Raw genomic sequence first — 24,189 nt, 5'->3', positions numbered from 1 at the left:
TTGTCTAAGTAATATAAATTTCAGTAATCTCTAATTAAGTAAAATAAACCCATAACATATTCTCCCCCTGTTGATGATGCATTAACTGTTAAATGCAACATCATTCCCAGTACCTGAAATAAAAATGTTGATGAAACAGGGTTAACATGTTAGCTGAGAACCCCACCGATATGCAATGCTGCCTTTTTCTAAAAAGTAAAGTTTGCAAAACAAACAGAATACGTCATTTTAGCATGTGTTAAACCGTCAAGAATACGATGTTCCCAAAATACTTCACATTACAGTTTTAAAGCTCAGTATTCAATTTTACACTCATGATTGTCAAATAATTTTGTTTAAAACGTCTCAAGAATTTTTACTAATGGCTGACAAAGCATGTTCACCAATTAAGACTCAGTGAAGGTTTTGCATAAACCAGCCAGAGAGACGTTGAAGAAAAATCAAAACACAGTTAACAAAGAAAAATCCAAAAAATAAGAAATTGGGCCCAAACTGAGATCAACATAATCAAAACACAATTCAGGCAGTAATAGAACGACTCAAGGCACAAACGGACTTACCAAGACACGAGGGAAACTGAGATACTGGCTGATCAGACCATTAACACACAGCAAAGGGTAATTAAACACACAAAAACTTAACAAATACAGGTCAGTATATCACTAAATTTACAAATGAAAGAAATTAAACTAAAGACCAAAGTTCCCTGTCCCCTGGTGAACGGGTCCAGGGGAAACTAGTAACTCCAAAGAAAAAAATTAATTTGTAATACTTAACAAAATAGACAGAGAACTGACTCGAATAGCTAAATAAAAAGTCAGACTAAGGAAAACAAATTCAAAACAAAAAATCTAAACTATTCCCCAAACAATATAAAATAATATGAAAAGAAAACAGAAAATCATTACCAAGAGTATCTGTGTGTGACAGACTCAGTGTTTTGATGATAAAAACTTATATTCAACCTTTTCCACATTAGTCCTTGCTCACTATGTATGTGCTTTGTCAAACTATTTACCTGAAAGAGAAACTGGTTCACTAAAGCTAGGAAACCAAGCAGCATCAAAATCCTGTCTTATGTGATGGTAAAGACACACAAAAATTAATTAAATACTGTAATGTTAGATTTCACAATTGACATTCTAAAGTCACTACACTATTCTGAGCAATCTCGATTGTCAGCCCATAAAACAAAGTCTTAAGCCCACCATAAAACCCCCTTTAGACTTCTCGGAGGGGCCGACTGCATGGCAGGAAAAAGAAAAACCAAGAAGGACTTGCAGGAGGAACTCCCAATTCAATTACTACTTTATTTTCTTATTTTATTCACAGCACTCTCTTCTTTCTGTAGGCACCGTTTAATCATCTCTTATTACAGTTCAATCTTGATTCTCTACACTAGTGCCATATGATCTTTTTTTTTTTTATTAACCAATAAGTTATTCCAAACGGAATATTATCCTTGAACAACAAATCTTGTAAATTTCAGCAAACTTTTCTATATCTAATCAATGTCTATTTATTTAACAAGAGAGTTACTTCTAATTTATCCTGTCTAATTATCAGTAAGTCCTGTAGATTTAATAATATTTTATCTATCTTGAAGTTTTGGTCAGTTCTAAAAAGACTGATTGTGAAAATATCTAGAATCAGCAGCATGCTACAGTTTGTTGTTATCTGATCAATCCCTCTTACAGTTAGAGCCTGTTTCCCTAAAGATCTTTGTTTTGTCTGCATCCTCCACCCATTTTAAAAGTCCCATTGTAGCTAATTGTATTTCATTCTATCAACATTTATATCTACTATTTTAGTGCATAATTCTATACACAGTTTTATTTTATTTATTTCTCTACCTAATCAGTCATGTATTTAGCTATGTATTCATTCACTTTATTTATGTATTTATCTATTAATTTGCCAAGACAGCATGTCTACAATCCTCTGTGACCTAATTTTTTTGGCTTATTCTTTCTTTATTTATTTATTTATTTATTTAACCTTAGAACCCATAATTTATTTTCAATTTGTTCAGATGTTTTATTTTATCAGGATTCTATCTTAAATAACCTTCCAATCTTTATACTGCAGGTCACACTAACTGCTGTTATTGCCTAATTTTAATAATTTAGTCCAGTTTAACACATAGGGTGTTCTAAAAACTGGAGATTGTTACACCACGAGACAGCACTAAAAAATACTCTGTAGAGTAATTTCTACTTCAACTTGGTGTCCCAAGTGAGAAATTCTTGCCTATGGCATCTGCTGACAGAGGTGCTGTTTACCTTCTCGTGGTAGTTAAATGACACAAAATACCAAGTGGTATCCTATCTGCAGACACACACTTTCACACCAACATGAATTACAACACAAACGAAGACATACAACACAAACATAACACATCTGGCCAGTTTTATAGTCAGTCCAAGTGTCAGTCAGTCCCCATTATTTCATCAAAGTTTTACTGTAATTTCATCAAATTTACTGAAGCTTCAGAAATTGTCCAACGTTTTATTAACATAATTTCACGTGTCAATTTAATTTATTTTAAACTCTAGTCTTCAGGAACCTGTTGTAAATATCGTGCACGTTCACAAAGAGACATGTCAAAATTGTTCAGCAATGAGTAATTTCCCGCTATCTGGTACCAGTATTTTACTTAACCCTTAATTTAAAACCAAAACACCACGTGTTTTCTGTACTTCACTTTTCAAAACACCACGCAGCAAAATCAATGCAAATTCACACAAACTGCTCCCTCTTTTTTAAAACACAGCGTTCCGCTCAGAGCGATCACACAGATACACACGCAGATACAAACAGCCCCGTGCCGCGGCAACAAGCACACAAATCACCACACAGATACACACAACGTAACACTCCGCTCAAACACACAGCCAGCTCGAACTCGCACACGCGCACACACACACGGCCACGCACGCAGACACACACTCAGACACACACGCAGATCTCTGCACACACTTCACACAGAAGAGCAGCTGGCTGCAAAAGCACCACAAACAGACAAACACAGATACACTAAACAGAATGATAGACAAAATAGAAAAACAGAAAGAGAAGGAAAACAAAAATACAAAGAAAGCGCCGGCTAAAAATAAAAGATGCAACATCAAAGCTTACCGCAAGCTATGCTAAGAATTCACCGCAAATCCTTTCCGTCGGTCTATCGCAGACCTGTCTAACTCAAAACAAAAATACAAACCAAAGCTTCCCGCAAGCTATTTTAAAGTGTACCTCACACTATTTTCAAAGCTTCCCGCAAGCTATTCCAAGAATTTACCACAAATTCTATCCATTACAGTCTTCCCCAGACTCGTCTATTCCAAAAACAAAACACATCAAAGCTTCCCGCAAGCTACATCAAGAATTTACCGCAAATTCTTCCCGTCGGTCTACCGCAGACCTTTCTGATTGTCCAATTATTAGTCCATCGGAGATGAGCCGAAATCTCCCAGCTGATGCAAACTCAAACTAACTTTTAATACACAATTTCCTTTCTATTTGGAAGTCCAAGACTAAACATTCCGGGGAAAAGAATACTACTAAGAAAAACCCGACCTTTACAACAATAGGGTAGCAAATCCTATGTTTGGAACCGTCACGAACCTCTTGTTTCACGTGTATTTTCAATCCAATTATTATAAAGACTCTTTTAAAAACACAATCTCTGCATCCCTGCAGCTCCGACAACTCCGCGTGGCTGCACACAGCCACAACAATCAAGCACCCCTCCCCTTTCCGAGTACATGGCGCTGTAGACAACAAAGGAGTAATTAAAACATGTCTTACCGCACGAGCCGAACGGATCGATCGGGGAGAGACCGCCACCCGCCAAGATTCCAGAACCGGACGAAGCCCCCAATTATTGAAGAAGAAGATCATTTAATGCTAGCTTTGGACAAAAAGTTTTGGCTCTTTCCTCTTTTCTCTCCCGAGTCCTTGGCGAGTGGCGGCGTCCTGCTAAAACGAAACTAACACAGCGTGTTGACGTCACAGATCACAGAGTTTAATTCATAGAAAGCGATGAACAACAAAGCTGCAGAGATACAGAGATATGCATTAACTCATAAAATAACAGACACACAAGGGATAGACAAACGAACACAGAACATATAGACAGACAACGGCGCCCAACGTGGAGAGGAAAAATGGAAAAACTCTCTCCCTGTATTAGCGTTACATTGTACTTTATACTGACTAGGCGTTTCCTCACTTTAATATATGCAAAGAAGGCGTTCCGTTGTTCAACCAATCAGAGACCTGTTTTCGGCCCCAAAGAAACCCCGGACACTCCCCTATACAGCTCAGAGGTCTGGTTCTTATCTCAGTAAGAGGGCCACTTCGTGCTCATCTCTGTCTGGCACGAGGAGAGGCGCCAAGAAGTCTCTTGCCCCCTATCGGAATGTAAATTTATTACTCTGTCTTCAGCGGGGGAGGAAAAAGCCCTGCTTGTTTAAATGTCTGCTATTGTCAGCTCTCCCATGCTCAACATAAAACTGTTCCAATAAAAGTGTTGGCTATACCTTTACACATGTTGTAAGTATTTTAGCACTTAAATAATCATTTTCCTTTACAATCCCCCTGTTGAGGTCTGAAAACAACAGACCTCAATAAAAATCTATCAAGCCGCGCAATACACAACCAAAAAATAGAACAAACAAAAAACCCAAAATATGAAACAAAAAATAAAACAGGAACATATACAAAAAATTAATAAGAAATGCTCTGCAACTTAAAAGACAACATACATCACAAAATTACAATCTGTCAAAATGAAAAACACACAAAAGTACAATCTGTTGCTCGTCTTTTTCTGTTTTTTTTTTTTTTTTTTTTTATGTCCATCGATAGTCTCTGAAAAACAAAATACGCAGTCTTCGTCAGGAAATGTTCAAAAATATGCGCGCAAAAACGAAAGTCCTTTTCAGAGTTCGCAACGAACGAAAACACGCAATAAAAAGTTAATGATGATCCTCTTGCAGCCTGATCCTCCTCGGATGGAAACCTCAAGTTTCCCACCTGAGTGGCTGTAGCTCACTGAAAATTGGATTATTATGCCAATATAACAGTGAGTTTCAAAAAGAAGGTGAAATCTCGTCCTGAGAAAACAAGATCCTGCCACGTGACCCGACACCAGTTTATAAAACAGACATTTTGTTTCAACATAAGTTTCATTAGCATCAGAAACACACTTACAACATTCTGTAATATCATCATAATCAAACAATGGGTTCACTGAAAAACAATTTTGTGCTTTGTCATTTTCCATCAGGAGAATTATTTCTTACTCTTTATCAAATAACGCAGACTTTGAAGGAGATCACATCCAGAAGGCACCAGAACAACAGCAAACTGAAATGAGAAAGCAGATGTAAGAGTCTCCAAAAGCATCATTCATTTGTGTATACCACACAAATATCTTCAATTCACTCGTGTCCGAGTGAATCCTCCCCGCTCGTGACTCTGTGGCTGTTATCTTTGAAAAAATGTGAAACCGCTCCTCCAAGCAGCTGCACACCCCCTCTTAAGACAACAGCATTTGCCGTAAATTCCAGAGTCAGACTTGGAGCTCGGAACTTCAGTCCAGTCTATATGTAGAAAACCGTGAGCAGATCTCATACCTGTCTCGTTCTGCACATTCGACGTAGGATGTGATCCATTCAACCTACGTATCAATTATTTCATATCATACCTCCAACTGGTGGAAAACGCCAAAACCTTGTAATCACTTGCTTCAAAAGACATGTGTCCAAAGTAATGTTTTGCCAGAATGTTAAACAAATGCAGATCTTTTCTTAAACCAATCTTGTAAAAATAGGATTAAACAAAAACAAAATAATAACAAAAGCTTAAAAATGTAGTTGTAAAGCTTACATTTACCATCAAAACAATGAATATTAATGTGAATTAAACAGTCCAGTTTAAATTACTTTTATAAAACAAACTAGATCTTACTGGTTGTTTGTCTAAAACATTCAACATGCTTTCCTTAAACAAAAATTCAAAAGAGTTAAACCTGGAGAAATTATAATGTAACAAATCCAGACATTTTCAAAATATACCACTTTTACCTAGGTCTTTTGCCTGTCGAATTTAAAGTTTTATTCAAAATCGTTTTAAATGGATATAAATCAAAACAAAAATCCAGTTTAGAAAAATCATTATAATCCCACAACTCAGGCCCCCTGAGTGCTTCTACTGATTAGTGATACTTTAATCAAAAACAGATTCTTCAAAACATTTCTTAAAACGTTTTACTCCATTAAATTAATGCTCTGAAAATGGCCAGCGCAATACTATTTTTAATTTCTATAATTATTTTCCCAAGTTAATTAACCAAAATATGCTTCATTATCACTATAAATTTTTATTGGTTTCAAAATACTTTAGCCCATTGTCAGAACATTTTTCAATGAAGAACAACTCAAATCCATTTAAAATAAGCACATATATTACCAGACCATATTTTCCTTTCACTTTTATGTATAGCACAGATCAGACATGTCCTTCAAAAGTTTTGTCTAAGTAATATAAATTTCAGTAATCTCTAATTAAGTAAAATAAACCCATAACATATTCTCCCCCTGTTGATGATGCATTAACTGTTAAATGCAACATCATTCCCAGTACCTGAAATAAAAATGTTGATGAAACAGGGTTAACATGTTAGCTGAGAACCCCACCGATATGCAATGCTGCCTTTTTCTAAAAAGTAAAGTTTGCAAAACAAACAGAATACGTCATTTTAGCATGTGTTAAACCGTCAAGAATACGATGTTCCCAAAATACTTCACATTACAGTTTTAAAGCTCAGTATTCAATTTTACACTCATGATTGTCAAATAATTTTGTTTAAAACGTCTCAAGAATTTTTACTAATGGCTGACAAAGCATGTTCACCAATTAAGACTCAGTGAAGGTTTTGCATAAACCAGCCAGAGAGACGTTGAAGAAAAATCAAAACACAGTTAACAAAGAAAAATCCAAAAAATAAGAAATTGGGCCCAAACTGAGATCAACATAATCAAAACACAATTCAGGCAGTAATAGAACGACTCAAGGCACAAACGGACTTACCAAGACACGAGGGAAACTGAGATACTGGCTGATCAGACCATTAACACACAGCAAAGGGTAATTAAACACACAAAAACTTAACAAATACAGGTCAGTATATCACTAAATTTACAAATGAAAGAAATTAAACTAAAGACCAAAGTTCCCTGTCCCCTGGTGAACGGGTCCAGGGGAAACTAGTAACTCCAAAGAAAAAAATTAATTTGTAATACTTAACAAAATAGACAGAGAACTGACTCGAATAGCTAAATAAAAAGTCAGACTAAGGAAAACAAATTCAAAACAAAAAATCTAAACTATTCCCCAAACAATATAAAATAATATGAAAAGAAAACAGAAAATCATTACCAAGAGTATCTGTGTGTGACAGACTCAGTGTTTTGATGATAAAAACTTATATTCAACCTTTTCCACATTAGTCCTTGCTCACTATGTATGTGCTTTGTCAAACTATTTACCTGAAAGAGAAACTGGTTCACTAAAGCTAGGAAACCAAGCAGCATCAAAATCCTGTCTTATGTGATGGTAAAGACACACAAAAATTAATTAAATACTGTAATGTTAGATTTCACAATTGACATTCTAAAGTCACTACACTATTCTGAGCAATCTCGATTGTCAGCCCATAAAACAAAGTCTTAAGCCCACCATAAAACCCCCTTTAGACTTCTCGGAGGGGCCGACTGCATGGCAGGAAAAAGAAAAACCAAGAAGGACTTGCAGGAGGAACTCCCAATTCAATTACTACTTTATTTTCTTATTTTATTCACAGCACTCTCTTCTTTCTGTAGGCACCGTTTAATCATCTCTTATTACAGTTCAATCTTGATTCTCTACACTAGTGCCATATGATCTTTTTTTTTTTTATTAACCAATAAGTTATTCCAAACGGAATATTATCCTTGAACAACAAATCTTGTAAATTTCAGCAAACTTTTCTATATCTAATCAATGTCTATTTATTTAACAAGAGAGTTACTTCTAATTTATCCTGTCTAATTATCAGTAAGTCCTGTAGATTTAATAATATTTTATCTATCTTGAAGTTTTGGTCAGTTCTAAAAAGACTGATTGTGAAAATATCTAGAATCAGCAGCATGCTACAGTTTGTTGTTATCTGATCAATCCCTCTTACAGTTAGAGCCTGTTTCCCTAAAGATCTTTGTTTTGTCTGCATCCTCCACCCATTTTAAAAGTCCCATTGTAGCTAATTGTATTTCATTCTATCAACATTTATATCTACTATTTTAGTGCATAATTCTATACACAGTTTTATTTTATTTATTTCTCTACCTAATCAGTCATGTATTTAGCTATGTATTCATTCACTTTATTTATGTATTTATCTATTAATTTGCCAAGACAGCATGTCTACAATCCTCTGTGACCTAATTTTTTTGGCTTATTCTTTCTTTATTTATTTATTTATTTATTTAACCTTAGAACCCATAATTTATTTTCAATTTGTTCAGATGTTTTATTTTATCAGGATTCTATCTTAAATAACCTTCCAATCTTTATACTGCAGGTCACACTAACTGCTGTTATTGCCTAATTTTAATAATTTAGTCCAGTTTAACACATAGGGTGTTCTAAAAACTGGAGATTGTTACACCACGAGACAGCACTAAAAAATACTCTGTAGAGTAATTTCTACTTCAACTTGGTGTCCCAAGTGAGAAATTCTTGCCTATGGCATCTGCTGACAGAGGTGCTGTTTACCTTCTCGTGGTAGTTAAATGACACAAAATACCAAGTGGTATCCTATCTGCAGACACACACTTTCACACCAACATGAATTACAACACAAACGAAGACATACAACACAAACATAACACATCTGGCCAGTTTTATAGTCAGTCCAAGTGTCAGTCAGTCCCCATTATTTCATCAAAGTTTTACTGTAATTTCATCAAATTTACTGAAGCTTCAGAAATTGTCCAACGTTTTATTAACATAATTTCACGTGTCAATTTAATTTATTTTAAACTCTAGTCTTCAGGAACCTGTTGTAAATATCGTGCACGTTCACAAAGAGACATGTCAAAATTGTTCAGCAATGAGTAATTTCCCGCTATCTGGTACCAGTATTTTACTTAACCCTTAATTTAAAACCAAAACACCACGTGTTTTCTGTACTTCACTTTTCAAAACACCACGCAGCAAAATCAATGCAAATTCACACAAACTGCTCCCTCTTTTTTAAAACACAGCGTTCCGCTCAGAGCGATCACACAGATACACACGCAGATACAAACAGCCCCGTGCCGCGGCAACAAGCACACAAATCACCACACAGATACACACAACGTAACACTCCGCTCAAACACACAGCCAGCTCGAACTCGCACACGCGCACACACACACGGCCACGCACGCAGACACACACTCAGACACACACGCAGATCTCTGCACACACTTCACACAGAAGAGCAGCTGGCTGCAAAAGCACCACAAACAGACAAACACAGATACACTAAACAGAATGATAGACAAAATAGAAAAACAGAAAGAGAAGGAAAACAAAAATACAAAGAAAGCGCCGGCTAAAAATAAAAGATGCAACATCAAAGCTTACCGCAAGCTATGCTAAGAATTCACCGCAAATCCTTTCCGTCGGTCTATCGCAGACCTGTCTAACTCAAAACAAAAATACAAACCAAAGCTTCCCGCAAGCTATTTTAAAGTGTACCTCACACTATTTTCAAAGCTTCCCGCAAGCTATTCCAAGAATTTACCACAAATTCTATCCATTACAGTCTTCCCCAGACTCGTCTATTCCAAAAACAAAACACATCAAAGCTTCCCGCAAGCTACATCAAGAATTTACCGCAAATTCTTCCCGTCGGTCTACCGCAGACCTTTCTGATTGTCCAATTATTAGTCCATCGGAGATGAGCCGAAATCTCCCAGCTGATGCAAACTCAAACTAACTTTTAATACACAATTTCCTTTCTATTTGGAAGTCCAAGACTAAACATTCCGGGGAAAAGAATACTACTAAGAAAAACCCGACCTTTACAACAATAGGGTAGCAAATCCTATGTTTGGAACCGTCACGAACCTCTTGTTTCACGTGTATTTTCAATCCAATTATTATAAAGACTCTTTTAAAAACACAATCTCTGCATCCCTGCAGCTCCGACAACTCCGCGTGGCTGCACACAGCCACAACAATCAAGCACCCCTCCCCTTTCCGAGTACATGGCGCTGTAGACAACAAAGGAGTAATTAAAACATGTCTTACCGCACGAGCCGAACGGATCGATCGGGGAGAGACCGCCACCCGCCAAGATTCCAGAACCGGACGAAGCCCCCAATTATTGAAGAAGAAGATCATTTAATGCTAGCTTTGGACAAAAAGTTTTGGCTCTTTCCTCTTTTCTCTCCCGAGTCCTTGGCGAGTGGCGGCGTCCTGCTAAAACGAAACTAACACAGCGTGTTGACGTCACAGATCACAGAGTTTAATTCATAGAAAGCGATGAACAACAAAGCTGCAGAGATACAGAGATATGCATTAACTCATAAAATAACAGACACACAAGGGATAGACAAACGAACACAGAACATATAGACAGACAACGGCGCCCAACGTGGAGAGGAAAAATGGAAAAACTCTCTCCCTGTATTAGCGTTACATTGTACTTTATACTGACTAGGCGTTTCCTCACTTTAATATATGCAAAGAAGGCGTTCCGTTGTTCAACCAATCAGAGACCTGTTTTCGGCCCCAAAGAAACCCCGGACACTCCCCTATACAGCTCAGAGGTCTGGTTCTTATCTCAGTAAGAGGGCCACTTCGTGCTCATCTCTGTCTGGCACGAGGAGAGGCGCCAAGAAGTCTCTTGCCCCCTATCGGAATGTAAATTTATTACTCTGTCTTCAGCGGGGGAGGAAAAAGCCCTGCTTGTTTAAATGTCTGCTATTGTCAGCTCTCCCATGCTCAACATAAAACTGTTCCAATAAAAGTGTTGGCTATACCTTTACACATGTTGTAAGTATTTTAGCACTTAAATAATCATTTTCCTTTACACTACACACAATGGCAAGCATCTAAGCAAACTAACTTCTATAGACATCCTTCTTTCTATTTTGGGAGGTACAGCCAGTCAGCATCAAGTAAAATAAATGATGCTCCTGCTTAGCAAACTTCACTTAAAAGCGTGTCGAGAACCTTTGTACTCAAGTATTTCACCTGCCCAATATATATTTCCTTTCAAATATTTTAGATTTCCTCTACAAAAACATTCTGCGAGAACAGGCGGATTTTACACAAATATCTTGTAGTTACAGAAAATAGGTAAGTATTGTACTGCAAAAAGGTTCACTTTCACTATATACGAATGTGTCTTTTAAAAGTGCTATTTGAAAACTACCAACATTTATTTTATTTTATTTTTTTAACCAAAGTCATCGTATTGTAACTTTTGGTGAGGTTGCCAGAAAAAATGTCCCTTCGCTGTATAGAGCAGAGCAGTGCTGCCACTGTCAGCTGGCTGAAAGTATGAGGTTGCGTCATTTTCTTGATGCTCACAGACGCATTCTGCTGTTTGGAAACGTTGGGAGCTAAAGGAGCGCCACCCATATTTTTAAATGTAAAGCTATAAGCACAGTTTTGTTTACAGAGACTTCATACGTCATTTAATTGCTGTTTCTGTTGTTTTCGTATATTTATTTGAGATATTTAAAATGTCTTCCAGTTCCAGTGGAAGACATTCACTAGAATTGAAAGTTTATTGAGGTTTGAGAATGTGTTCTTGCATTATTATGCCGTTACCATTCTATTACTGGAATGTGGTTCCTAAACAAACATATTATTGTTTATCGCAATAACTTATGGGACAATTTATTGTTCGTCAAAATTTGTTACTGTGGCAGGTTTATTTCTGGAATCAAAATAGCAAATAATAAATGGTTTTTTATGACATTATTATAACTGTAATAATCAGTAATTTTTTTTAAGCTCAAATAGAAATGATCCTTTTTTGGTTTTAAATTAAAAATTCTATAATTAATTTTTTAAAATGTAAATATTGTGTTTTCACTAAAGGCTATCATTGAGCATAAACCTTCTACTGGCCCGTACGTAATGTAGATAGAATGCAGTCTTAATTTCATCTTTTACATGTGCTATGTTTTGAAATAACCTGTGTATTTTTGGTTTGCTCAGGGTGAAGGTGTGACATCGTCAGGTCATGTCTTGTAATCGGTCCCAGTTTTGTAGCTCGGAGGGGAAAAAGGCAAAAACGCCCCGAGCGGTTTCCTTTGTTTGTTTTTATTTCTCTTTTGTGTACGGCGCATTGATATCAAGCTCTACAAGAACGGACTCGTTGCACAGAATGGCCTTTCTTCCTGTTTCTGTTCTGCTCTGTGTGTTTTCACTGGCTGTCGTCACTTCCCTGTTTTGTCGGTCCACTGGCCAGCTCTCCACGTTCTTCTCACTGTGCTCCCTTTTGCTTTAACCTATAAAGCATACCGCTTGTGTAAGAAACCGTGTTGCAGTCTGTCTTGCTGAGTAAGCTTAGCTGTTTGCTACGTACGTGGTTATAGTTAGACTTGCAAAGTGGTTTTAATAGTTTTATTACTGCAACAGGAAGTCTGTCTCAGTGGATCTGCTTGGTGGGCTAAAACACCAGACCGTTGAGCTGAAACCCACAACTGCATGCTTTTCGTTTTAACCGCTGTTTGCTCTGTAAATATACCATAGTTCTGTTTGATATAGCACCAGGCCTTTAGATAGAAACCTCCTCTTGAACTTTCCCCTTTGCCTGTGCGGAAAAGCCGCTTTAATGTCGCAGGAAATCTGCTGACGGCGGATCCGAACAGGAATTAGGAAATATCCATGGAAGCCACCGGGGCTTTAGTGCCACTTTTGTGTTAACGCAAGAGTCAGTGTGTTCTCTTACCACTGATGTGAAAGCAAATGCAGTGAAGACAGATGTATTATTATTACTGTGTGTTTTTCTTTCTGGGACACAGTGGAAATCCAGGCACTGATTTGGTGACGGTTGTTCTAAGTTTAACCAAAACAACCAAAATGAGGATATTTGCTTGTTGTGTTTTTTTTATGAGAAGCAACAGGGTGGCTTTTCAAGGAAGTTGTCCAATAAATATTGCCCTGTAAAAGTGCAGAGCAGTTGTTAAAGCAGAATTAGTTTTTTTTACAGTAACTATTCTGCTAACCAGTTGAGTTTTTCCTATAAATGAATAATTAAGTCACAGTAGTATTTACTTCACAAAAACAGTTTTCACTTGAGTGGCATTTGTTTTTTTTCTTCTCCTGACCGTACCAGACATGTTGGTCTCATCACGCTGATGGAAGAGACTCACATAAATCTGACTTGATGACACAGTTATTGTTCGATGGAGGGATCTTCTGCACTGATACGTTCGTAGATTTAATAACTTGCGGGCTTGAGAACTATAAATTTGTCACACTTATAATGTGCGGGTTCATTGCGATACATTGAAATATCATCGAAAATGTAAGTTATTTGAGGAATTGAAAAAGTGAAACCCAAATATCTCTCATTTGCATAGAAAATTATAATTTTCAACCAGTTATTTGTCTTGTTTGTGGCTTGTAGCCAATGGAAAACTAAAATTTACCTTTTTATTGGAAGGAGAATATGTGATAGAAACAGGTGCATTCAAGAGTTTGGTGGACATTTACAAGGCGTAGACTGCAGCTTTAAGAGCCAGCAGACATGCATAGCTAAACAGCGTTGTCTGTATTACTGAAGTTATATGGAAAATAGGTTGTGGTGCAATAAGTCTGATAGCTTTTCTTGATTACTTTGTTATTTAAAAAGTAATTACACAAACCTATATAAAATATTGCTTATATAACAGGTGGCTCAATATTTTGTGATATGACAGGACGGCGGGCAATTGTGTGGGTCCGGGGAAACCACCGTCCACAAATAATTAAAATCCAAGAATATTTGATGCCGCTTCTAAAAACGCTTATAACTGACTCCAATATCCATTAATACGCATAATAGAAACAGTCTTGGCACTACTGTAGAAGCTATCATCCACTGTCTTTGTCATCTTCGCTCTTGGTGGTGCAGCCAATCAGAGCCAAGAAAAATGATGGCGCTTCTGGATTGGCTGCGTTGCAAATGGAAACCAATAGCTTGTCGAGTAGAATTACAACAATACATTTATTTATTTATATTACCTATCTTGCATTCAAGGATAATTTCTCAGGCACTAACATAGTTAACACACAATAGAGACATAAAAACACACTTGAAAAGAGGAAAGAAAGTAAATTAAAAATAAATAGAAATGGGAAACTAAATATACAAACACAATGATGCATAGTAAACAAATGAATACAAAAAAAACACATCTGATAAGAACATAAAATAAGGGCAAAGTACAGAATAATACAATCACATGGCAAATAAGCTGCAAAGCTCAACTAATATCCAGGCTGCATTAAAAAAAAAGCTTCTCATTTGAAAAAAAATCTATAATTCATAAGTCCTCCCCCTCCCTTCAGCGGTGCAACGGGACACTGTTGCCCAGTGACTGGATATGACAAACACAGTCTCACATCACAGGTGGCTTTAGGCCAATGCGCTGCTGTCTGTCTTGGCTTAAAAGTCTCAAACATGGCTAAGATGAGCATGATCGACCAGAAGGTTCTGCAGACGCAGCTGGAGTCGATGCAGACAGTGAGGAAGCTGATGGTAGAAAACCTGTTCATGGTAATATCTGATCTGTGAACTGGTTTGGGACTGTTTGTTCCACTTTATTTTTTTATTTTCACAGCTTGATTTGTCCATTTTTGTGTGTGTGTGTGTGTGTGTTTGAAATGCAGGGAGAAAAGAACAATGGCTTTGATGTGCTGTACCACAACATGAAGCATGGGCAGATTTCCTCCAAGGAGCTGACGGACTTCATCAGAGAAAGGTAAGTCTGAGAAGGCTGCGACGCGAGTACGCCGACACCAGCAGGGCGTGCTGCGCAAAGCATGTCTTTCTTGTTTATGTGGGTTTAAATCTGGGACAGCCTTAACAGCACTTCCTGTCCTTTGTGTTGCTCCTCTAACAGCAGCCAGTTGTCAGCTGAAAGCATTAATCGTTTCGTTAAGCTTGCACATCTACACGCAGTGTGGATATGATGCAAACTGTGCCTCCATGGGAACCCACCTCCAACCTGGCACCGGCAGTCTCTCCGTTCCCACAACACTGTAATGATAGGTGGTTTTTAAAACCCGGATTCTCTCTGCCGTGTGAAAGGTGTGCTCTCAGAAAGTGTCACATGACAGCAGGTCTACCGCTGGAATCCGACGGGAAATTCTTCCGTCTGTCGGTAGCAGAGGAGTGAGTCATTCCGACTCTTTATTGCACCCTGGGGAATGTCATGTGCCTCACTGAGATGACTGAGCAAGTATTGACACAAAATGACAGGATTCCTGTTAGGACTGCCAGTTCTGATTATTTGTTGATGAATATATTGATTATTACGATGATTAATTGGATTTTAAAAAATGGCACATTTTGCGGATTTGTCATTTCAGCCTTTTTCTATACAATATTATAAATACATCAAGAGGTGCAAATAATTCGATTCTTCTAGGGATGCACCGATCCACTTCTTTTCCAATTCCGATACCGATACTAATATCTGAGCTGTAGTACAGATAAAGAAAAACAGTGCTGAATTGACTTTAAATTAAAAAATTTTTAAAACAAATTACAGACATAAATGTACAGAATTACACTTTTTTTTTTTGATAATTCTGCACTGGTCCAGCACACTTAAATACACCAGTAACTTCACAAAACCTAGTCAAACATGTAAAAACGACACAACTTTGATTTGTTCAATCAGTGCAATTAAGAGAAATAAAAGAAACTGACAAAAGCAAACTGCAACAAACTTTCATTCAAGGTCAAAGCACAATTAGGGATTTCTAGATATAATGTAAAATAAACAATGAAGCAGAGCACAAAGCATAGAGTTAGACTTCATAGATCTGCCCTTAAGAATTGGTCACATTGTCACTGATACACAATCTAGAATTCACTTCAAGCGTGGGACCGATACAGATCATTTGTAGCAAAGGACGCACCTGCATTCTGCAGTGTTTAGTTTTTATGAATGACATTAAGGTACCAGGGTTTACAAATTCCACTTCCGTGAGCAAATACAAGAAATAGATTTTTTTAAATAGAGCTGCTCTGAGTTTAGTCACAATGCCAAGAAAGGAAACTTCAAGCCACAGGCTTCAATCCAGATTGGTTTGTTGTTTCAGGAGTTTTGGTACCTGTACCGTTTTAGAATTTCACGGTGAGTAGTGGAGGCGACAAGCATAAAAACTGCATGTAAAATAAATCAATACATAAAAAAATCTAGAAATGTAAGTCTGGAAAAGTTTGGAATTGTTCTGTATTTCCTTACATTAACTTTGTAGCACGTTTGCACAGAATTTAGTCTTGTTGTGGACTTGCTTGTCCATCAGTACCATAGGTCATTTTTACACCTTCAAAAACGGCAGTAGGGCTCCCTCTAGTGGTGACAAAAGTCAGCGCGCCACACTAGTATCCCCAGCATCTTCCTGTCCTCTATTGTGATTCCATGCACACTGAAGAACTGAAAAGATAGAACTGACCTGGTCATTTATAGGAGGCCTTCATTCACATATGTTCTAGTCTTGGAGATGAAAGGACTGCTTTCTATTGTAAGGCGACATCGTCATGATTTACCAGGAGTCTCCAGTTGAATAAGAGAGACGATTTGTTATTCAAATCCTGATGCAGTATTTACATGTTGGCTTTTTTTAATGGCCTTTAGATGTTTGTTAAATGAGGTGACATAAGCATCCTCCTTATTTACTGATTTCCATAGTAATAATGTGTAGAAAGCCGTAAATTAAATCTTCTACCGCCTAGATCTGCACAATATATCGCAAATATATTGTCATCGCCATATCAGTGTGTGTAATGTTCATACAGCAATAGACTATTTAGGGTTCAGTAATTGTTGACTGATATATTCCAGGTTTTACTAACCTGAATTTTAAATAGTCATCACAATATTTACTAGGACTGGCCGATTTGGCTTGAAAAATAAAATCTAGATTGTATTTCCAATTTTAATGTTTTTTTTTTACTTACAAATGACAGAAAATATGTTCAACGTTTTTTCTGTCATTTTATTTAAACCATCCCCTCAGTGAGTTGTATGGCTGGGGATGAGGCCCTTGTTTGATTACAAGAGTATAGCTTTATCAGAAGAATGTCTAAAAATTACAATGAAAAAGTCATTTTAATTAGAAAAAGGCTCAAATTAAATTTTTTTTGCTATTGTTTGTGTTAGGAGTTTTCATAAAATTCCGACTCAATTCTCCTAATTTTATGACTTTATTCTGGTAATATATTTATTCTCGCATTGTTTAAATTGTGTAATATTATTACTGCATTATCGTTAAAAAAAATCTTTGCCTGACCCTTATATTTAGTCGTAGAGTTGACCTGAATTCAAAGTCCAGGTAGACAGAAGCTGTAAAAACGACACTTGTCAAACAAGATGGAGGCCTTGTGCGTGCTGACATCACTCTGAACTATGGAAACACAAGGAATGCATTGGTGGAAAAAAACAAAACAAAACAGATTTTCCAAAGAGGAAATCTTCAAAAAACCAAAAATTTGACTAATCCTTCAAATGTATTAATCACCCAGCTGCCTTAATATTTGCAAACATTATAGCCACTGCAAGATAATACAAGATAATATCATGCAACCATGCTACCTCCCGGTATCAAGTCAGTTATGAGGAGTTTTTGTAGCATATTTTTAAAAACATTAGACAACTTTGCACTTTATCCGCCATCCTTTCTATAAACAGTGTTAGTTTTGTTCTAATCCCATTCCAACGCGTTGAGACGTGTATCTGTGACATGACAACACACAGCACTGTATCTCTGTCTTGCTGCATCTTCTGCAAAGGCTTTTGTCATTGATGCTTGAATGTTTGAGTTCACGCTCGGTTGACCCGTTTCCCCCTGAACGACCTTGACCGCCGAGACAAGATGGCTGGACGAGATGTATAATTCAGACTTTCTCTGCGATGCTGCAGCAGTTTATATAATTTTTTTCTCTTCCTGTCGCATTGTTGTAAAGGAAATAGAAGGAGTTGTGTGAAGGGTGAGGGGAAATAAAGAATAAATTAATAAATTACCTAAAGGGACTCAAATGCATCTACAAGTAAAAGGAAGATTAAAAAAATATATATTTTTAAAAACAGCAAAATTGAATTTATGTGCTTAAAAATATGATTTGTTCAAACTAAGCTGGGAAAAATACAAATGAATGTCAATGAAATTGTGAAACGTATGGTAAAATTCTCTCTGTTTTGAAATTAATTGAAACATTTTATTTGTATTGTTGATGTCAAAGTTATTTATATAGCGCTTTAAAAACAGGTTTAAAACTGCACCGAAGTGCTGTACGAAAATGTCAATAAAATAAGGTGATGAAAAGAAAAATAAATACAAAATATATATGTATATGTATAATGTTAAAATAATAAGAGTGATAATAAGTAAACAAAACAAAAAAAACCCATCACAACAGTATTGATTGATTTTATTGGACCATTTAAGTATATTTTTTATTTTTAATTATGTCAGTTTTGGTCCTTTTATAGAGTCACAAAGTGAAATAAATCGAAGGAACTGCATGTAGATTTATATTCTGTCATCTTCAACACAAGATTTAGGAACAAATTTGCCTGTTTTGTTCTCAGTCAAAACCTGAACTTTAGTCACATTTCAGTTAAATGAATGAGTCGTTAACCTTACTTACTCATGTAATAGATAACAATACATAATACTCTCTGTATCTTAGTCATTATAACACGTCTCTTCTCCCTGCAGGAGTGTCATTGAAGAGGCCTACGCCAGGTCCATGACCAAACTCGCCAAGTCAGCTGGCAACTTCTCTCAGCTGGGGTGAGTTTATGCATGAGTTTATTCCCCTACTCTGTCACAAACAGTAGCAATAATAAAAAAAAACATTAATAACAAGAATCTTACTCAATCTGTTCAACAGGACCTTTGCACCAATGTGGGATATCTTCAGAAGCTCAACGGAGAAACTGGCCAGCTGTCACATGGACCTAGTGAGGAAGCTGCAAGAGCTTATAAAAGAAGTGCAGAAATACGTGGAAGAACAGGCCAAAGCACACAAGAAGGTAAAGACATAAGATTTGAATTAATTGTCTCCTTTTTATGACGGCATCGTGCTGTTTTCATGTGATGTAAATATAAAGTTCTGAATTGTCGTTAAGTTATTTTAGCAATTCTTTAAAAGAACAACTTTAGCAACAGAAAATCATTTTCTCTGGCTTAATTTTGTTTCTATGGATACCTATTTATCCCGAAAGCACTTATTTAGGTTTCTGCTTTGCAGCTCCTATCTTCAAGAAGGACCCAAACTTTCAGTTTGTTTAAAATGTGCGGATTTAAATTAAACCCCGTCCTTGGCAGAAAACGTTCTGTTTTTATATCTCAGCACTGTTTTGTCTTCGTTCTATTGTGGAAGATGTAAACTAGAGCGCTTCCTCGATTAAAACGGGACAATTTTATGGCACTTTGACATTTTTATTCACATGGGTTTCTCTTGTTTCTGTCATTTTCTGCTCCAATTTGAGGCTTTTAAAGCTTTTGTGTGGAATCGCACTGCAGCCCCCTGCCGGAGAATCCGGTGACGTCTCCTTCCTCCAAACGCTTTTGTAGTTTTATGGCTTTTTATTTTACACCGCCGTTCTGCATATAAAGTAAAACCGTTCAGATACGGAGTTATATACGTTTCACAGCGAGTCTGTAGGTTTAATTACTTCCTCCTCTGCCTGGCTAAAGGTCTGCTTCACACGTGTGAGAATTAACAGAGGAGCTGGGAGAGGATTTTACAGGATTCCTACTTGGACAGGAAAAATCTGGAACTTGATTATTCATGGCAACATCGATTCATTCATCTGTCCGTCTCCTTTTTTTTTTTTTTTACTATTTATACTTTAAAATTGGTGCTGTCAGTCAATTAAAAAATGTAATCCGATTAATCACGATTAATCACTATGCTTAACTTTGTAAGTTTGAAATATAAATGTGCAGGCATTTGTGCAAGGCCCTCCTGTTATACTCCAACTAATCGAAATGCAGGCAATCATTATTATTATTATTATTATTATTATTTTATTTATTTTTTTAGCAGAAAGTGGTTAATGTAGTTTCTCAGTACTAAACTGCAACTAAGGAAAACTTACTCCTTTAGACATGCATACTAATAGTAACAAACTTGTTCTGGTGACAATTGACAGATAAGATGTATTTAATTTTCTAGTTCCTAGGGGGCCCAACCCCTTCTAATGCCGCCCTGGGCAAATGCCCATGTATCCCATAGCAAAAACCGTCACTGTATGCACATTTTCTTAAAAAAACCCAAAACGTTTTATTGTGTTAAACCAAACATGTCTCAAGAGTCTCAGTTTTCCAAGTTTTCATATTCAGGATAGACTTTTATGTCAAAATAGTAGTTTAATTAGTCTGTGTTATGTAACGCTACAAGTTAAAATGTTCAGATTAGTCACGTGCGTTAACACTGACCGGCCTATTCTGAATTCTACAAGTCTCAGTTGTAACTCTGAAAGTCTGGAATTTCCACATGTGAATTGTGCAGTAACCCTGATTTGGGTTGAAGTCATTTTCCTGAAGAGGAACGGCTGTTCAGGCCAAGTGTTTCCTTTTAATGACATAAATCAGGATCAGAGCCATCGGTGACTCTTGCAAACGTCTTTTGTCTTGTTGAGCGACCTAACGAGCACGCGCGGCCTTTCAGACAAAAGAAGAAGTGGCACCGACCCTGGAAGCCGTCCAGAGCATCCAGTCCATCTCTCAGTCTCTTCAGAAGTCCAAGGAGAACTACAATGCCAAAACCGTGGAGCAGGAGCGGCTCCGCAAAGAGGGGGCCACCCAGCGAGACGTGGACAAGGTGGGAGGTCACCCTTTATTACACATACACATACGCACATATCCTTGGTACGCTAATGTAGCATGATGAAGTGTGTCCTGGTTTACGGAAACACAAAACCTGAGCGAATCCTTTCCTCAGATGTTGAACTCACTCTCTGGTTTCACTCCGATACGTTTAACCTGATCCGGAAAGCAAACCAGAGTAAGTCATCGATCTGTTTATTTTTTCTTTCCAGGCCGGAGTGAAAGCCAAAAAAGCCATAGAGACCTACAAGTCATATGTGGAGAAGTACGCTTCAGCCAAGTCCGACTTTGAACAGAAGATGGCAGAAACTTCACAGGTTTTTATGAATCTTAGCTGGTTCCTCTTTCCCCCCATGTGCATGTGACAAATGTGTTCTCAAACTCTGCTTATCGTCCATCTTTGTGGCATGCAAACGCTTTGTTGCGTAATCTGTTAGTGCGGCGCTCGTCTGTTCCATGTTTCGGGTCCTGTATCATCTCCAGATTGTGTTTTTTCCTCTGTAACCGGATCGTTGTGCAAAGACCCTGATTGGATCCATCCGAGCGGCTGATTAGATAAACTCCAAATTAAAATCAGCTCAGCAGAATCGGGCCTCCATATCCTGGCGTACCGCAGCGGCACTGCCACTAGAGCTGGTTCAAGTTAACCCCGCCGTTCTTCTCTCCTCGCTGTTGCGGAGGAAGCGGCGTTGCGGCTCGCGCTTCCGCTGGATCGCCGTCTACGGCTCATCTCCCACGCTTCGCATGTGGACACATAATTATAAACACTGTGAACACATGTGCGCTCTGACATCACCAGGGCTCCTGCATGTGTGTTCTGTTTGTCTGCGTGTTCTTGCTGGCAGTAGATGGAAGTACAGTCATGCTTACAGTTCCTTGCAAAAGTATTTATACCCCTTTGAACTTTGTTTTTGTTTTGTGTTTTCATGTTTTCATCTTACAACGACCAATTTCTGTATATTTTGTTGGGCTTGAATCTGATAGAGCAATCATTTTAGTAAACGATTAATCGATATTCGGATGATTAATAGATTAATTGGATAAGAAAATTGCACTTTTTTTTAATTTTGCCACCTAAAACTTTTATACAATATTAGAAATACATTAAAATATACAAGTAAACAAATAATAAAACTTATTTGATAAGTAAGAAAAATAAACATTTTATTACCTTAAATGCAATGCCAAGCTGTTCCTTTAGTAAACCTGAACTAAAGCTATACATCTTGATTAGTTTTGGCTAAAATCTATGTGCAGACAAAGGGTTTCTTTAATTTAAATGCAAAATAAATACAGTTCTGGTACAGTTTTGATTTAATTGCTGCTCTAAATATGTTGTTTTATTCACCAAACTGCATTTTTTAAAAAACTCTGTATTCAAATTCAAAGAAACTTTATTGACCCCAAAGGGAAATTAAAAGTTGATGAAACTCATTAATTCAAAGTCAAAGTCAAAATATGCTCCTATCTGCAATTAATCAGTTACTAAATTGTTTATCAATTATTTCAATAATCGATTAATCACAATTAATCCAATTAATTGTTTCACCCTCAGTGACAGAATAAAAAAATTCAATCCATCTCTTCAATTGATCGTATTGGACAAGGATCAAGTCACCAGCTCCGTCTATTTCTAATCATAAGGGCAGAGAGAGGCTTGAAGAGAGGCGGCAAAAGCAAATGAGGTGGATTAGCAGTGCTTGCCAACAATGGATGGTGTTATCCAACATCTGTTGCTGTGCAACATCATCTCTGCTGCCCAAATATTGAGCCATTAGCATGTCGTAGGTATGCGCAACAGCCTTCAGTCAGAAGCCCCTTCAGATTTGTTGCGAGACTGACTGCTACTGGAGTTCTTTCCTGCCCACAGCATCACCATCCATAACGACTCTCTGAAGATGCTTGGCTGATATGAGTTAGGATAGCATTTAATTTGCCCTTTGGGATAAATAAAGTATTTTTGAAATGAGTTTGAATTGACTTGAATAATTTTGCTTAGAAAAGGAAACATGGTTTGGAAAACAGCTTCTAAAAAAATCTCCGTGTTCAGCCTTCTGTGCTCTAATCTGTGGCGGCACTGACTGACCTTGAAACTACTTTTCAAAGAACGGTCAAAGGTTTTAGTCTTTAAATGTGCAAAGAGACTCTTATACCATGTATCTCTTAGCCTTCAACTAAAGACAGCTTTACAGTAACACCCTGATTTGTCTTGGTCTATAACTACAGTTTATATTGAGGATAAACATCACATGTCACATGATGAAATGTAAAGAATCTCAAGGTGTATGAATACTTCTGCATGGCGCTGTGACTGCGCACCCTTGTACTTCACAGTCAGACACGAGAGGCTCTTTATCTGGGTTCTTTTTGTGATTATTAAGAGCTAATCTCACTAAAGCCTGGATTTTTCTCTTCATGACTGTTTGAGCTCAGGCGTCTCAGTTTACGTCCAAAACCCAGATCTCAATGAGAGCGTTCGAGCCCTGTGATCTCTGCGCAAGCACCGCAGTAAAACACACCAGAAATGAATCCTCGCCAGCGCCTGACATGATCAAAATCGACATCTCGTGAAAGGACTTATGTTGTGCGCGCGCCTCGGACCACCCAGACTCTCGCACATGAGGTCACAGCGAGAAGATTTCCCTTCGAATCAAAGTCACGCTCTTGTTTCTGTGCTTTCCCATCCTCTCGATAACGTGACGTCAAGTTGTTTGGCAGTTGTTTGACTTTGTTGTCGCCTGACGACGGACATGGTCTGCGTTTGTTTCAGAGATTCCAGGACATCGAGGAAAACCACATTCTCCACATGAAGGAGATCATCCGCTCATACTCGCAGTCTGTGGAGGAAACGCACGTTCAGATCGGAGAGGTGAGTGTGTTTCTGTGACGTCGCCCCCTCCCCGTGTGTGGATTGGTTGATCCGGAGCGCTGCTCACCGAGTGATCCTCCGTCATCTGGGTCAGTAATTGAAATGAAAACCAGGAAATGATCCATTTGATCCAAGCTGATCAGGTCTTAATTTTCAGACTGTCAAAGTCTTGTAGGTTCAGCTGGAAAGGTTTTCAGACATCACTCACAGAGCA

General features: G+C 37.6%; 1 protein-coding gene across 5 annotated transcripts in view; it reads left to right on the top strand.

The window, feature by feature from the left end:
• The window catches only part of fcho2 (FCH and mu domain containing endocytic adaptor 2), a 75,666-nt gene that overhangs the window by 16,040 nt on the left and 35,437 nt on the right, over positions 1-24,189 (top strand). For 4 of the 5 annotated variants that reach the window (XM_028026567.1, XM_028026566.1, XM_028026565.1 and 1 more), the window contains exons 2-7: positions 14,927-15,018; positions 18,989-19,063; positions 19,164-19,305; positions 20,949-21,101; positions 21,319-21,423; positions 23,877-23,975. In XM_028026567.1, the coding sequence (XP_027882368.1) occupies positions 14,927-15,018; positions 18,989-19,063; positions 19,164-19,305; positions 20,949-21,101; positions 21,319-21,423; positions 23,877-23,975 (666 nt within the window). Of the gene's footprint in view, positions 1-14,702; positions 14,814-14,926; positions 15,019-18,988; positions 19,064-19,163; positions 19,306-20,948; positions 21,102-21,318; positions 21,424-23,876; positions 23,976-24,189 lie in introns of those variants that run through there. The other variant, XM_028026563.1, reaches the window with a different exon arrangement.

This window comes from Xiphophorus couchianus, chromosome 8 (assembly GCF_001444195.1).
Source record: "Xiphophorus couchianus chromosome 8, X_couchianus-1.0, whole genome shotgun sequence".
NCBI lineage: Eukaryota > Metazoa > Chordata > Actinopteri > Cyprinodontiformes > Poeciliidae > Xiphophorus > Xiphophorus couchianus.
This window is presented reverse-complemented; position numbering and strand designations above follow the sequence as displayed.